At 45.1% G+C, this 16,901-nt stretch overlaps 1 protein-coding gene across 1 annotated transcript in view; it reads right to left on the minus strand.

Annotated features, from left to right (window-relative positions):
• SPTBN5 (spectrin beta, non-erythrocytic 5) overlaps positions 1 to 16,901 on the minus strand; it is a 94,741-nt gene that overhangs the window by 21,275 nt on the left and 56,565 nt on the right. The window contains exons 41-52 of the mRNA XM_072623223.1: positions 15,061 to 15,176; positions 14,800 to 14,914; positions 13,942 to 14,055; positions 13,134 to 13,255; positions 12,324 to 12,486; positions 11,145 to 11,318; positions 10,558 to 10,635; positions 7,692 to 7,864; positions 5,588 to 5,678; positions 4,388 to 4,534; positions 1,227 to 1,364; positions 853 to 1,109 (exon numbers count right to left, since the gene is read on the minus strand). Of these exons, the coding sequence (XP_072479324.1) occupies positions 853 to 1,109; positions 1,227 to 1,364; positions 4,388 to 4,534; positions 5,588 to 5,678; positions 7,692 to 7,864; positions 10,558 to 10,635; positions 11,145 to 11,318; positions 12,324 to 12,486; positions 13,134 to 13,255; positions 13,942 to 14,055; positions 14,800 to 14,914; positions 15,061 to 15,176 (1,688 nt within the window). The remainder of the gene's footprint in view (positions 1 to 852; positions 1,110 to 1,226; positions 1,365 to 4,387; positions 4,535 to 5,587; positions 5,679 to 7,691; positions 7,865 to 10,557; positions 10,636 to 11,144; positions 11,319 to 12,323; positions 12,487 to 13,133; positions 13,256 to 13,941; positions 14,056 to 14,799; positions 14,915 to 15,060; positions 15,177 to 16,901) is intronic.

Raw genomic sequence — 16,901 nt, forward strand, 5'->3', positions numbered from 1 at the left:
ATGCTGGTGCAGACCCTCAACACTGCCCTCCAAGCCTGCAGCTGTCCCTGCCACAAGGCTCTCTCCATTCCAATCCATTGTCCACTCTGCTGCCAAAGGGATTATTGTAGAGAATGGGGCTGGCTATGCTCATCCAGGCCTCTACTCAGAAGACTCTCCTGGCTCCCCATGACCTCCAGGGCCAAATAGAAAGTCCACTTTTTGGTATAAAGCTCTTCACACTGGCCTCTTCTTACTTTATCAGTCTTTCATCCACAATCCCCCTCTACCTATTATACTTTTGGTGACACAAGCTTTTCTCCTTATCTTCCCATAAGGCATTCCATCTCCTGACTGTACCTGTACGCTGACTATCCCCCAAACCTGGTAAGGCTGTTCCTCATTGCGTCTGCCTCCTGGCTGCCTTGGCTTTCTTTGGGTCACCTTCTAAGCAGGAAGGTTTCCTGGTCCTCCCTTCACCCCCAAGTTCCTTCCCTCTGAGATTATTTTCCACTGACCCTATACTTATCTTGTGTGTATACTTTGTTTTCTTCATGTTTTCTCTCCCATTAGAATATGAACTCCTTCAGGGCAGGGACTCTATTTTTGTCTTTCTTTGTATCCCCAAATGCCTAGTACAGTGCCTGGTCTACAGTAAGTGTTTAATACATGCTTGTTAACTGATCAAATGAGAGATGGCCTCTAAAAAGAGAGGCAAATGGGGGCCTGAGGTAGATAAAGCCTAAGATGAGGTTCTCTTAGGACATTCCCTTTGGGGAAGGAAAAAGTAGAAGCTGAAAAGGATGAGAATGAGGCAATAAGGGAAACCTAGAACACAAGAGACATAGGATACAGGTGGGAGAAGCTGCCTACCTCTGGAGCAGACGCTGGGCCTGCTCCTCCATCTCCACAGCTAGGAAGTGATTTTCACAGCCAAAGGCATGGGCCTGGTCCATTAGCGCCTGCACTGATCCCTCCTGGCCCTTCATGGCTGCCTCCAGCTCTCCCTGGGTTGCCAGCAGCTCCTTCACATCTGCTAAGTCCTGTCCACCCACAGGAGCCCGAAGCTCCTCCTCCATGTTCTCCAGCCACCTTTCCACCTCTTCTGCTTTCCTTTGGAAATGCAGGGCCTTGGGGGAGAGGAGAGTGTAAATAGAGTGTGGGAAGAAGGGGAAGAGGTCCTCTTCTATCATCCCCTCTGGTTGTAGCCCATGGCCCCCCCCTCCACCTCCATGACCCGTCAGCACCTTATAAGCATCCTGTAATTTGGTTTCCTTCTTGAGGCAGTTAACCTGCAGCTGACTCCAGAGAGCTCCTATCTCTTGTAGCCGCTCCTGAATGGTCTCCCGGGCAGGATGCCCCTCCTTCAGCAGTTTCTCCCCTTCCTGAAGCCAAAAAGAAGAGTTTATCCACCGTCAGGTGGCAGAGAGCTAGAGTTAATCCTAAGAGCTGGTTGTCACACCTCTCCTTGGTGCGATCTCAGTCGGCCTCTGTCTTTTCCCTGGCTGGAACCTGGAGTGCTCTTCCTCCTCACCTCTGTGTCCTCTCCTCCTGGCATCCTCAGCCTTCTTCAAGACTCAGCTCCAATGACACCTCCCGCAGGTCTCCCCTTGCTGCTAGACTTCCCTTCTAAGGTTGTCATCCACTCACCCTGTATGAATCCTACATGAACCTAATTATTTACGTGCTGCCTCCCCCAGTGGAATGTGAGCTCCTGGAAGGCAGGGGCTGCTTTGCCTTTCTTTGTATCTCCAGCACATAGCAGGTTCTTCATAAATTTTGTTGTTCAATTGTGTCTGATTCTTCATGACCCCATTTGGGGGTCATTTCCTTGGCAAAGATACTAGAATGGTTTACCATTTCCTTCTTCAACTCATTTTACAGATGAAGAAACTGAGGCAAACAGGGTGAAATGACTTGCCCAGGTCACACAGTCAGTAAATGTCTGAGGCTGGATTTGAACTCAGGTCTTTCTGACTCTAGGCCCAGCACTCTATCCACAGCTTAATAAATATCTGTTGATTAGGTGACTGACTCCTGGTACCCTCTTTGACCAATGACCCCGAATCTCTTCTTGAGTGGTATTGCTTCATTCATCCAACAAGTATTTATTAAATGTCTACTGTAGGCTAGCTAGGCACTATGCCAGGTGTTGACTTAGTATGGGGAGACATGTATGTGTGAACCAAGTACAGTAATTCTTAAAATGGAGTAGCTCTGGATCTATCCCGGGGAGACAAAGGATAAAAGGAAACAGTCCTTGTCCTTGCAGGGCTTGTATTGTACTGGGAACAAACAACATGTACACAGATAAGTCAAAACAAAATATATACCAAGTAAATTTTTAAGATGGGGGCAATGATAACTGGGGGTGGTGGTGAGGAAAGGTGTGGGATGTGGTCTTGAGCTGAGCCTTGAAGGAAGCTGGAGATTCCAAAAGGTGGAGGCAAAGTGGAAGGAAACTAGAGATTCCAATGGTGGATGGTGGGGGACATGGCCTGGGCAAATGTGTGGGGAGAGGAAATGGAATAATATGTAAAAGAATCTCAGATAAACTGTTTAGTTGAAATGAAGAGTACGTAAGGGAAGCAATGTGAAATGAGGTAGGTCAAAGATAGACTGTGAAAGCCTTTAGATGTTATGGCTTAAAAAGCGCGTCTTAAATTCAAAATGACCCAGGTACAAGATCTGCCTCTTACATATATCACCTATATGACCCTGGGTAAGTCACTTAACCTCTCATTGTCCCAGGCAACTTTCTAATACTGTGGGTTACAAAGAAGGCACAGATCTGCATTTGGTAAAGGGAATCTGCTCCTCTGGAAGTTCTGCATGGATCATCAAATGAGATACTACTTGTAAAGGGCTTAGTACAGTACTATGCACATAGTAGGCAATTAAAAAGTGCTGGTTCCCTTCCCCCCTTATCCTCTATTAATGCATTCACAGATATTGAGTTGAGGCCCCCTAGGACACTCTTCTTTATTCCCCTCCCCCCCAACCTCTCTCCAATATTGTCTAACCATCCTGCCTCCTCTTGCCTGAGGTTCATTAACACACCCTTTGAGACAGGGCAGAGAGGGGACATAGAGTGTAGACAGAACTGCCTTTGGAGCCAGGAAGACCTGAGATCAAGTCCTGACTAACATATATTGGCATGTAACCCTAAGCCATTCACTGAACTGCTCAGCTCCATTGATGACTCTCCAAGACTAAGTCGCAAAGAAGGTGCCAGTCTACTTCGGGAGAGGGAGGAGGGGTTCCCTAGATCAGTGAGATCACATCTGAGCTTCTTGAGAGGGTAGCAGTGACAGTCAGGCCTAAGTTTTAGGAGTATTTAGTTGGCACCTGCAGAGAGAATGCTTTGGAGGGGCAGCTAGGGGACGCTGTGGATAGAGCACCAGCTCTAGAGTCTGGAGGACCTGAATTCAAATCCAGCCTCAGATACTTAGCAGCTGTGTGATCCTAGGCAAGTCATTTAACCTCAATGGCCTAAAAAAAAGCATTGAAGAGGCAAAAAGACTAGCAGTTATTGTACTAGCCCTTGAGCTAGGTGGGGTAGTGGTGGTGTGAGTGGGCAGAAGAGGATGGATGTGAGAGATACTGTAGAGTTAGAATCAGAGTTGGAAGCAATGGGACTTGTTGAACAGATATGGAACTGATTAGATATGGAGGGGCAGCCAGGTAGGCAGTGGGCCTGGAGTCAGAAAGACCCGAGTTCAAAACTATCCTTAGACACTTACTAGCTGGGTGACCTGGGGCAAATCATTTAACTCTGTTTGCCTCAGTTTTCTCATCTGTAAAATGATGAGAAGGAAATGGCAAACCACTCCAGTATCTCTACCAAGAAAACTTCAAATCGAGTCATGAAGAGCTGGACACAACTGAAATGACTGAACAAGAACTGATATGGTGGATGGGGGAGAGTGAGGAGATGACTGTGAGATTGTGAATCTGGGGAAGTGAAAGGATGGGAGTGCACTCAACAGAAAAGGGAAATCAGGAAGCAATTGCATTCTGAGGGGGGGGGCGGGGAACATCATAGGTGATCATAGATTTAGAGCTGAAAGAAACCACCAAGGCCAAAATCTAACATTTTACAGATGAGGAAACTGAGATTATATAGATGTTAAATAACTTGCCCCAAGTCTCACAGTTACTGAGTGTCTGAGGCAGAGTTTAAACTCAGGTCTTTCCAACTCCCAAGTCCATCATTCTACCCCTGGGCCACTTGTCTAAAACATCATTTTAGACAAGCTATGTTTGATAAGCCTTTAGCAGGTCTAATTAGAGACGTCCAACAGGCAGTCCAGGGCAGGTCTATGGGGCTCCCATAGCTCTGGCAGCCTGTCATCTGCTGGTATCCCATCCTTATCAATACATGTATCCTTTTCCCATGAGCCCTTACCGTTTGCAGCTTCTGAAGCTGGATCGCATTGGCATCCAGCTCGGCCTGAAAGCTCTGGTGCTTCTGCAGCTGGGCCTGTAGGGTGCTAGGGTCCCGCCAACCCTCATCCAAGGCCACGAGGTTCTTCTCACCCAGCCACATGGACAGCTGGAGAGGAGAATGAACAAGGAGCTTCAGGGACCTGCTCCCATTCTCCTTCCCTGCTTTCTAATAGAAGTCTCTGTGTCTGCCCTTAAGCAGAGGATCCTGTCCTGTGGGGTGATTCATTGATCTAGAATGAGCTTAGAAGAATTAGAATTAGAGTCACAGATCTAGAATGGATTTGGAAAAATTAGAATTAGACTTATAGATCTATGAGCTTAGAATGATTAGAGTGACTGATCTAGAATGAGCTTAGAATGATTAGTCACACATCTAGAATGTTTAAAAGAATTAGTCACAGATTTAGAATGAGCTTAGAATAATTAGTCACAGATCTAGAATGAGTTTAGAAGAATTAGAATTCATTTCATAGATCTAGAATGAACTTAGCAGAATTAGAAGTATATTCATAGATCTAGAATGAGCTTAGAAAGAATTAGATTCGAGGATCGAGAATGAGTTTAGAAGGATTAGAATTAAATTTCATAGATCTAGAATGAGTTTGCTAGAATTAGATTCCTAGATCTAGAATGAACTTAGAAGAATTAGAGTTAGATTCACAGATCTAGAATGAGTTTAGAAGATTTAGAATTAGACTCATAGATCTAGAATGAGGTTAGAAGAATTAGAGTTAGATTCATAGATCTAGAATGAGGTTAGAAGAATTAGAGTTAGATTCATAGATCTAGAATGAGGTTAGAAGAATTAGAATTAGATTTTTGTAGACTTAGAATAATTGTACAAGAATTAGATTCATAGATCTGGAAAGAGTTTAGAATAATTAGAATTAGATTTACAGATCTAGAATGAGCCCTCCAGGCTAACCTCTTCATTTTGCAGAGAAGGAAACTGAGACCCAGGCAGGCTGACTTGCCCAAGGTCAGGCAGGCAGTAAAGCATCAGAGATGGGATGTGAACCCAGAGCCAGTGTTCTTTCCACCATATTCCAGGTTTCTCAGTGAGGTAGCTCCCTCCCTGTCTCTCTCTCCCACTGCCCCCCAGAGCTTGGCAGGGCCCAGACTTGACCACTCTACATGGGGAGGAGAAGAATCACCGAACCTCACAGGAGTCTTGCAGGAATCTCTGTAACTGCTGGAATTCCTCTAGCTGGTGCCGTCGGCCCTGGATTCTCTCCAGCAGCTTCTCCTTCCTGTGAAGGAAGGCACATTGGGTGAATGAGTCCATGGTCGGGAAGGGCAGTGGTCTGCGCTATATTGTAGAAGAGAACTGCCCTCTGGCCTCACTGAGAAGAAATGCCTTGGATAGCTTTCCTTTGTGACAAACAAAGCAAGTTGCTAACCCTGGAGTCATAGAATTTCAGAGTTGGAATCACTGAGTCCAACCTATGCTGGGGAAATTGCACACTTATCCTAATTAAATTTCTTTTTAAATAAGAAGGTTCATTTTATTGATAGCCTTTATTTTTATATCATCTTAATTTCTGAATACATCCTTTCTCTCTCCCTTACTCAATGAGCCATTCCTTGTAACAAAGGATCAAAGAGGGAAGGAAACATTCAGCAAATAAATATGACAGTGTATGTGATGTTCCACACCCACAGACTCCCACCTCTGCAGACAAGGGAGGAAGGAACGTTTTCTCATCCTTTCTTCAGGCCAAGCTTGGTCATTGTAACCATATGTTCAGTTTGGGGCTTCCCCTTCTCCTTCATTCTTTCCATTTACCTTGTAATCATCATGTAAACTGCTTTCCCTGCTCTGCTAAATTGCACTTTCTTAGATGTTGTCGAATACCTAGCCTGTCAAAATCTCGTTTTGGATTTTCTCTGAAATCAATAAATCTTAATTCAGACTTTTGTACATCTGTCATAGGGGTCAGGCACATTCACGAATGCTGCCTTGTATACTTCATCTGGAAATGCCATCTGAGCAAGTACATGTACTAGACTGTGCATGTACCAGACTGCCAACTGTGCATGTACCAGACTGCCATTACACATCACAACTACCCATCGTCAGCACCCTGGCATGCCTCCTTCTCTCTTTAGGCTGCAAAAGAGAGACAAGGAGCCTGGGACTATACTGCCTCCTTGAAGGGGAAGAAACAGAGCACTTATACAGGGACCTTAGAAATCACAGTGTAATCCCTCCCTGTGGGGCAGCACAGAGCACACTGGACATGGAGTCAGGAAGATTGATCTTTGTGAGTTCAAATCCAGCCTTAGACACTTACTTATTAGCTATGAGATCCTGGGTAAGTCACTTAACTCTGTGTGCCCTTATAATATTTGTAATATAAATGCTTATCCTCCTCCCTCCCTCCCTCCCTTGCTTCCTTCTTTTAAGGTTCTTTAAAGAGTTTTACACATGCTCTCTTCCACCCCTCTAAGATACCCTGAAATCCAGTCACACTATCTACACTACTCCAAGATCCCTCTACCCTGACTTGCTAACAGGTCCTCAGATACAACAATTCACCTTGTGTCCCTGTGTATCTGCACTGGCTGTCCTCCATGTATGGGATGCTCTCCTCTCCTCTGCCCACTTGGGCCCCTTAGTTTCTCTGGCTTTCTTAAAGACTCAGCTCAAATCCCCCCTTCCATAGAAGGCCTTTTCTGGCCCCCTCCTCAACCCTCTGCCCAAGCTGTGATCCCTCTGAAATCACCTTCCTGTACATATTTGTAAATACATAGTTATTTGCATGCTGAGTGTTCCATTAGAATGGAATGTACTCAGTGCCACATAGTAAGTATTTAATAAATGCTAGTTGACTGACACGTACATTTTATTCTTTTTATTTTTTTTCCTTTTGAAGGCAATTGGAGTTAAGTGACTTGCCCAGGGTCACACAGTGACTAAGTGTCTTAGGCCTGGATTTGAACTCAGGTTCTTTTGATTCCAGGGCTGGTGCTCTAACTTCTGCATGATCAAGCTGCCCCATGTATAATTATTTTTCAAAGGTGTGTCAATCGATGTAGCAGTGGATAATACAGTTCTGGGGAATGACCCATGACAGACAGCTGGAAAAATGAAGTTCAAAGAGGGTAACCAAGGACAGGATGCCCATCATTCTTGCCTAGGGTTCTCCTTCACAGGCTCTAACACCCACACAAATCCAACCTGTGGAACCATAGTGCCCAGGTTTCTGGCTATTGCCATCCCAGAACCCTCTGTTATCTCACCCACTGGACCTAAGAGGTACCTTGAAAGCACTAGTTGGCACTTGCTAGTGATACACTGGGCCTTGGGATGTTGGCTCTGGTTCAGGTTGAGTGCCATGACTTCCATAGCCTTGATCTTCTCCAATTGGGTCTCTAGCCCTTTCTCAAACTGTTCATGTTTCCACTGTAAGGTCTCCACGGTGGCCAAGGAATTCTAGGAAGGATGGTTGAGAATATCCAGATTTAGTCCAATGTACCTGCCTTTTTTCACCTGCCCAGCTACCATCCATCCTACTGAACAGTCCTCACTCAGTGCAACTATCCTGCCCAGAGAAATCTGGCCTCCAAATCTTAGGTTCCATTCCTCAAATACAAAGTCTTCCCTCCTCCAATTATCTTATATTTACTTATCTCTCTAAGTATTGTATTCCTTTCCCCCCTCAGGATAAGGTCCTTGAGAACATGGCCTATTTTTTTCCCCTTCATATCCCCATTTCCGGGCCAAGTGTCTTGCTTTTTGGAATTAAATTCGTTGACTTGGCTTCACTCTATTTAAGGGTAAGGGTAGAAAAGTTGCTTTGTTGGTACTCGTAACTGGGCATCTCTGTTTCATCCCCATAGGACTGTATCTACCTCACCAAGCTCCCAGGCGCACCTCAAGCTGCTTTCAAATGCCACCTCTGACATATACTAGCTATATTTATCCCTGACCCTCAGTCTTCTCATTTTTAAAATAGGGATGATAACAATACCTAGAGTATGTATAGTATAGTATAGTATAGGAAGGTCTGGATTTGGATTCTGTCTCCTACACAAACTGGCTATGTGACTCTGGGAATGTCCCTTCATTTCTCAATTCCCCAAACAATTGTTTAAGAAAATGAATAGCAGAGAAATTGCCTGTCTACACAGGGTGGGGAAATTCTTCATCTGAAACTCCCTACGCTGATGAAACCACTGGTCTGGGCTTATAAAAAAAAAAGTCCTTCTCTCACAGGGTTGTTGGGAGTGTCGAATGAGACAACACGTAAAATGTTCTACAAACCACAAATAGCTAGATGAATGACAATTATTTGGCTTGATGCAAGGAAGAACTCCCTGCTAATTAGGGCTTTCCAATAGAACCAACTTGGGAGATACCAGGTGGTCCCTTCCTGGATGTCTTCAAGCAAAGGCTGGATAATCATTTGTTGGATATATACAATGGCCACCATAATGATAGCTAATATGTATATGGTGCTGACTACATGTTGGGCATTGTGCAAAGCACTTTACAATTATTATCTCATCTGATCCTTATGACAACCCTGTGAAGTAGGTGCTATTATCAACTCCATTTTACAGATGAGGAAACTGAGGCAAGTGGAGGTTAAGTGACTTGCCCAGGGTCCCACTCCTAGTAAGTGTCTGAGGTTAGATTTGAATTCATATCTTTCTGCTCTATCCACTGTGCCATATAATTGCCCTGAGGTATAGGTTGGACCAGTTGGCCTCTGAGGTCCCGTCTAACTCAGGGCTTCTGAGATTGCCTTTCTTTGTGACCCCAGAGCTTAGCATGAGGCCTGGCCCACAGTAAGCACTTAATAAATGCTTGGTGATTGATTTCTGGTCTTCACATCATTTCTCTTCACATACTCCAAGTTCTGGTCAAACTAGATAGCCAGTCATTCTCCTTAACCGGTGGTCCACCTCTCTGTCTCCACTTAGGCTGTTCACTCCAACCCCCAAACCTGAAATGCATTTCCTTTCTCATTTCTGATCCTCAGAATCCTTCTTCCAAGTCTCATTGTACAGGCTCCTCTCCTGTGAAGCCATTGTAAAGCATCCTTCCTTTCCTTCAGGGTAGAATATTCATTCCTTGGAGACCAATTTCCTCCCCAACTGCTTTCCTTGGAGGGAGCAGGGTGGGGGTAGGATTCAGTTCTGGAACCATGAAACCAGATAAAGCATTTATTAAGTACTTACTGTATACAAGGCATAGAAGAGCACCTGTGTTCAAGACATTGGGCTAGGAACTGGGCATGAGCAGGCAATAAATGAATGAAAAAGCACTTATTAAGCACTGGCTATGTTTTAACCACTAAGCTGTCTTAGGAGTATAAATACAATGGTAAAAATAGTTCCTAATGTTGAGGACCTTAAATTAAGAAGTGTAGGAGTATATATTTGTCAGCTTTGAGAGAGTCCAGAAAGCTGATCAATACAACGAAGTATTATTAGTACCAGAAGAGCCATGATACAATACGCTCTCCATCTCCTCACTGAAAAGTGATGGGCTCGAAATGCGAGCGAGATGTACATTTTTGGACATGGCCAACGAGCAAACTTACTTTGCATGATTAGGTATGTTTGTGATGAGGACTTTTTTTTCTTTTTCTCTTTCATGGGGGTAAGGGGAAAAGTAGGAAGAAGAGAAAATTTATTAAATGAAAACAAATTTTAAAAGAGTTTTAAAAAAATCAGATGAACTCAGTAACTGCCACTGTTCCTAAATAAAGCGTATTGATCTGCTCCCCCCAAGGTCTTACTCACCATCCTAACAATTTTCCAAACCAAAGTGACCTTCACTTTCCACCAATCCCCTAAACGTATTATTTTTCCCTTTAGAATACAAATTTCTGGATTTTTTGATGTGGCACTTGTATCTGCAGGACCTAACACTGTACTTGGCACATAGTACATACTTAAAAATGTTTTGAAATTAATTTTTTATTCATTTGTCTTTGTATTTCCAGGTCTTGGTCCACAAGTCAATGCTCTCATATGCTTGGTACCCAGTAAGTGCTTAACAAATGCTTTCTTTATCTCAATAAAGATTGGTTGCATAACATTTACTGACTTGTTTTGATTTGATTTCGAACACTCGTTCAGCTTCTCTGTGCCCCTGTTCCCTGCCTGGGTACCTACACCCAATTCTTCATTTGCCAGGAATGCTTCTTTGTTGTTGAGCCAACTTTCAATCTGCTCCACAGAGCTCAGGAACACCTATGGGAGTGGAGAAGGGAGGGAACGGAGAAGCATTTTGGCAGAGGGTCCAGTCACTGTAGGTAGGATCACACTTCCTATGGCACAGGTAGGGGAATGAAGGCTTAGGGACTGGTCTCTAGCCATAGATCAAGTCAGAAGTGGACAGAATAAAAGCCAGGAATTCTAATTTCTAGCCTGGCATCTCGGAAGAAGTAAATTGGTTGTAGCAAAGATTCAGTGAAATCTTATCCAACAGAAAGGACCCTCATGAACAGGTTGCAGGTCTGTGCCAAGGGTAGGCTTGATAACTAGGTCAGTTGCCTTTGGGTCAGGCAAAACAAAATTAAAGGGTGCTGATTATAGCAGTTGATAACCACTGATAGGATCTTTGGCAAAGGAGAAGGCTTGATTTCCCTTTCCACCAAAGTGAGGGCGGGTAGAGGAGCACTGATAGATACAGACTCCTGTTGGGGAATGGGAAGGTAGAGGCCACGGAAGAGATGGGCATGGAGGCCGGTTACACCCACCTGTAAATCCAAGGACTGCTGTAGCCTCAGTTGATGTTCCTGCCAGCTCTCCTCCAGCCCAGTTAATTCATGCTCAAAACTGGCCAAGGCTTGGCATATATCTGGGGCACCAAGCAGCTGTTTCCCAGTGCTTCGTATCAAGTTGATACTCTCTGTCCTGGCTGATAATTCTGCCTGTAACACAGCAGGGTTCAGACCCTCAGGAATTCATGATGGACAGAAAGGACAAGTGGAGAGGGGTCCAGGGAAAATATAGGGCAACAAGTCCATAGGACTGAAGACAAACCACACTACCCACTTCCTTCCGGAAAGCTGATGAACTTAAAATGCAGAATGAGACATGGCCAATGTGAGATTTTGTTTTGCTGAGCTATGAGGATTTTATTTTTCATTTAAAAAAATTGTTCAGTGGGGAGGGAGGCAGTAGGAGGGAGAGATGGTAAATGCTTGTAAAAATAAATTAGTTAATTAAAATTAAAAAAATCATAATGGTGTGCCATATAAAATTAGGGTGGTCCAATTATTTCTCCTTGTTTAAAAAAGGCAAAATGTCTTGGATTGTGTCTATGATGATGGTGGGGAATGGGAAATAAAATGAATGGCAGCTAGGAGGGAGGCATGAACCTGGGGACAGAGGATTTAGAGAAATAGGGGGATGGGATTGACTCAAGAGTCAAAAATCAGTTCAGTTGAATCATTTCAGTCACATCTGACTGACCCCACTTGGGCTTTTCTTGGCAAAGATACTGGAGCGGTTTACCATCTCCTTCTCCGGTTCATTTTACAGATGAGGAAACTGAGGCACACAGGGTTAAGTGACTTGCCCAGGGTCACACAGCTAGTAAGTGTCTGAGGCTGGATTTGAATTCATGAAGATGAGTCTTCCTGACTCCAGGCCCAGCATTGTATCCACTGCATCACCTAACTGCACCCCTCCCCCCCAAAATCAGAGGAGTTGGATTCAAATTCCACCTCTGACACTTATTACCTTGGACAAATCATTTAACTTTACTGGGCTTCAGTTTCCTCATTTGTAAAATGAAGGAGTTGGACTAGATGATATCTGAGGTCCCTTCTACCTCCAGATCTATGATTCCAAGCTGGGGCCAGCAGTTAAGTATAAGGGAAGCTGAGAAAACTGAGATGAGAGAGAAGAAGCTGGCACCAGTGCCCACTGACCTTGAGTTCCTGGTGCTCCTCGATCAGACGTCTGGCCTCAGCAGGACTGCTGGGAGGGCTTACCATCTCCATCTTAGTCTTCATCCCTTGTGCCCAGCCTAGCAGTTCTCGCAGCATGGTGTGTAACTTCTGTACTTGGCAGGAAGAATCCAGTTTCTCCCTCCTGCCCACAGGGATGACCAGTCAGCCCCAGTCAAAGGGGTAACTAACTCAGGGTCATTGGGGTGTTGCCCCAAAGCACTGAATTGGGAGAATGTTTTTTTCCCAGGGTAGTCGTGTGAGGGGAGGAGGCAGGTCCTGTAGGAGACTGTGAAACTTGGAGGTAGTGGATCTTCCTCCCCCCCTACCAATGTCTGTGATCATAAAGGAGAGCATGGTGGCCTAGCCCTGGTCGCTTCCCAGACCATCACCATTCCTTTTCCTGGGTTCTGCCTCCTCACCCCCCACTCCCTAATTCTGGCTTAAATGTGTCCGATCAGATCAGATTATCTGTGTGCTAAACTTGGGGTGTCCTGGGATCTTCATTTGTTGTCCTTTATCACTCAACTGAAATTGCCCTGGATTATTCCTCCTGAAATTGCCCACTCCTCCGTCCTGCTCTTCTTTCTTATACCTTCTTCCCTGCAATGTCTTCCTCTAACATTTGTAGTCACTACTAAAAATGTCCTTTGGGGCCATAGATCAGGGATAGCAATACAGGGGGTCTAGGAGAACCAGATGGACTGGGGCATACTGCCTAGAGGGGAGTGAGAATGGGAATGGAGATTCTGAGAAGCTGAAAGGAGAGGAGGGCTGTACAAAAATTCGTACCTCTGCTTGGCCTGGACCTGCAGCCTCTGCCAGCTGTAGTTCAGCTCCCGCTGTTTCTTGATGAGGGCTTGGGCTGCCCCGGGGCTACTCTGACAGAATCGACTCACCTCCTGCTCCAGGGTCTATGGGAAAAGGGAGGGTAGAGTGGTGCCCTAGCCCCAGCTGGACACAGGTATTGATGCTCAGGAGATACCCACATGTGGAGTAAGGCACTGGAGCTAATTTTACAACTTGGTAGGGGGACAGGTGGAAAAAATGCTTGCTTCTCCGTCAGGGTCCTATTACTTCCCAGTGGATAGAGTGTCAGGCTGGAAGTCAGGAAGACTCATCTTTGTGAATTCAAATCTAGCCTCACACACTTACTAGCTGTGTGACCCTGAGCAAGTCACTTAACCCTGTGTGCCTCAGTTCCTCATCTGTAACATGAGCTGGAGAAGGAAACGGCAAACCACTCTAATATCTTTGCCAAGAAAACCCCAAATGGGATCATGAAGAGTCTGACATAACTGAAAAGCGACTGAACAACAACTGCTGTAGGGCACTCATTCATTCAGTCAACATGCACTTATTAAGCACCTACTCTATGCCAGTCATGTGCTAAGTAGTGGCAGCATCCCAAGGTCTCCTGCGATTTGTCATCTGCCCAGTAGCTGCACCTTTAGGATCTCCAGGGCTTTCCATCCACCTATAGTTGAACTGTCCTATGTCTGATGTCCTCCTCCATTACACTACCCATCCTGCCTGGAGCACTGTGGAAGGTAATCAAATAGAGCCCATGGCACGCTTCTTGACCCAGTCCCATTCGTACCTCCTTCTGGGCCTGGATGACACTGATTTCCTGATCCATTTTTTCATGCTTCCTCAGCAGCCTCTCTACATCCCCCAGGTCTTTTCCATAGTTGGGGGCCTGCAGCAGGGCACTCTGTGAAGGGAAAGAGAAAGTCTTACTATGACAGTGTCGCACAGTGGATAGAGTATTGGGTCTAGAGTCAGCTTAATAGAGGATAGATTGACATGGGGAGAAACTTGAGGGAGAAAGGAACTCAGGATTCAATGTATTAGCCTTTATGGACCCCCTTTCCCCTTTCCTCTGGCACTGCAGTGTCTGCCCCTTCCCCTGATCTCATTCCCCAGGACCCCTGCCTCCCTGCTCCCATTTCTTTCAGAGCCTCAGGCTCCCTGCTAGGGTTCTGAATACCACACTAGATTCTGTCTCTGATCCTCAGGTTTCCCCTGGTCATTCCTAGGTTGCTTGATTCCAGAGCAGGCTGGCTTGGAGTCAGGAAGACCAAGATTCAAGTCTTGCCTTTGATACATACTGGCCACATGACTGCTGGCAAGTTGACTCTAGCCAACTATTTAAGACTACAGATTTCAGGATGCCAACCTGCTTTGGTAGAAGGAATTTCCTTACCAAGATCTCCTTGCACCCATGAAATCACAGGTTTGGATAAGAAAACAAAATAAAATAAGATGGCTTTGTTCCAGGGTGGCCAAAGGAGACACTGGTAGCACAGACCCTGGAGTGATCTAGAAGAGACAGGGAAGTGGGGAGCCAAGGAGACCCTCAGGACTGAGTTTGTCCTCCCTTTAAACAGGGCCCTACCTCCTTCTCCCCATGACTTTTGCCTGAAATCTATAACTCTGGTCTCTATGTATTCCTTACCTTCTCTCCAATCCTCTCTATGATATTGTCCAGCTCCTGGACCAGTGCATGCATCTCCAAGGCACCCTCTAGCTGTCGCTGGTAACGGAGCAGGTTGCCATGGAAATTATTCCATCTGCCAGGGTGGAGAAGCAGGAGGATAGGTATTAATGGGGCCAGATTCAGTCTGGGCTCATAACTACAACATGTCCACCTTCTGAGTTTGTTAGTATCCTCCCACTCCCACCCATTCCCTTCCCACCATCCCCCCTCAGGACTGGCCTCTCATTCAGTTGATGTTGCCGCTGGTAGGTGATCTTGACCTCTTCTGGGTCTCGACTCTTGAGCTGAAGGGACATGGCATTAATGGCCTTGATGTGGGTGTCATCTATTGTATCCTGGCAAATGGAGAGAGAATCAATATGTGGACTCAGGCCCAGAGGAGAAAGTAGACACTGTTCCCCAGGGAGTATTCTTCTTTAAATTGGGCTGGCATAGAAAGAGTCAGATCTGAGGGGCAACAGGAAGGTACAAGAGGCTGTGGGCACTGGATTTCTTCACCCTGCAGTTCCTGTAATTGTCTGGGGAATCTTCCAGTCATGCTGTTGTGGTCTAGGGGTCTTGGGAACCCCGCAATGCAAAGGCAAAGGACATGGGTCTGCCTCAATAGAATTTGACCACCCAAGCTTTTTTTGAGTCTAAGTAGTTTATTAAAACACTGGTTGGAGTGGGTGAGATTCCTAGTGAGTCTATTTGTGATGCCAGATTTTAAGAGTCTGAGCAGTTTGATGGGGAAAAGATGGACACTTTTATACAGAAAGACTGTGGGAAAATCTGGATGGGATCTAGGGGTGGCAAGTAGCCTGGGGTGGGCCATGTGCAGACAATGAGGACCACAATGAAAGGGCAGTTAAAAGGATTATTAACTGAGATGGGCAATGCCTCAGGTGAATGCCAGGGACTGGGCTGTGTGGCAAAGTCCAGGGGCTTTTCCTTTTTGGGAGTCCAGATCCTCAAAGTCTTTTCCTTTTAGGGGGTTCAGATCCCATCCCCATCAACATAATCTTATCAGAAGTCAGAAAAATTGCTATTACTCAGAAAGGGGTACCAGGTGGGTGGTGGAGGGCAGAGGCAAGAATCACAGAATCAGAGATTTAGAGCTGAAAAGGACTTTTGAGGTCATTATTTTATAGCAGGGAAAATGAGACCCAGAAATGACTTATCTGCGATCGCATAACTGAGACACTGAAACTCTTCTCACAACCTGGCCCCTATGTACCATTCCAACCTTGGTATATAGATTACTCCCTTCCTGTCCTCTGTGATCTGACAAGATTGTATTTTGAGAGAAATGATTATTTTTCTCTTATGTTAATAACCAAATTAGGATTGAAGTTTTTTTCCTTTCTACTTTCCTCATCCAAGGACCATTCCTTGTAGGTCAGTCATTTTCTGAAGGACAAAACTGATGATGAGATTGGCCTCATCTTCTAGGAGCCACTCTCCTCAATCTTGGGTGGGCACCACCCATCGAGGAGAGCTTATTTCTGATCAAAGTGTAAAGAGAAATCAAATCTAGATGAATTCCAGCCCTAAAAGCATTAGGCTCAGCCTCTTGAAACCCCACGTTGTTCAATGAGAGTGGTCTGGGTGGAGATGGACAGCTCCGTCTCAAGATCAAGCAGCAGGAGCTAAAGTAACTCCTCATTGATATGTTTACCCCCTCATTGATGGTTCACCAGTCAGAGTGGATCTCCACCTGTCAGGGGCATCCACTTTTCCAAAGGTATTTAAGCATTCCATGATCTCCATCTTTGTCTTTGGTTACTGAGAGACCAATGACCATCCCTGTATTAATTATTTGCTAGCCTAATTGATAAATTATTAATTATCCAGAAACTTTTGTCTCTTGGGTTTTCATTCATCTCCTCTTCTTACTATTTCTTTTTTTTATGTTTCATTTTCTTTTCTTTTTTTATAATTAATCTATTTGTTTTCAGTTTTCAACAATCACTTCCATAAATTTTAAATTTTCTCCCCCTCCCTCTCCATTCCCTCTCCAAGATGACATGCAGTCTTATATGGGCTCTACACATATACTCTTATTAAACATATTTTCACAT

This window comes from Notamacropus eugenii, chromosome 7 (genome assembly GCF_028372415.1).
Source record: "Notamacropus eugenii isolate mMacEug1 chromosome 7, mMacEug1.pri_v2, whole genome shotgun sequence".
NCBI classification, from domain to species: Eukaryota; Metazoa; Chordata; class Mammalia; order Diprotodontia; family Macropodidae; genus Notamacropus; species Notamacropus eugenii.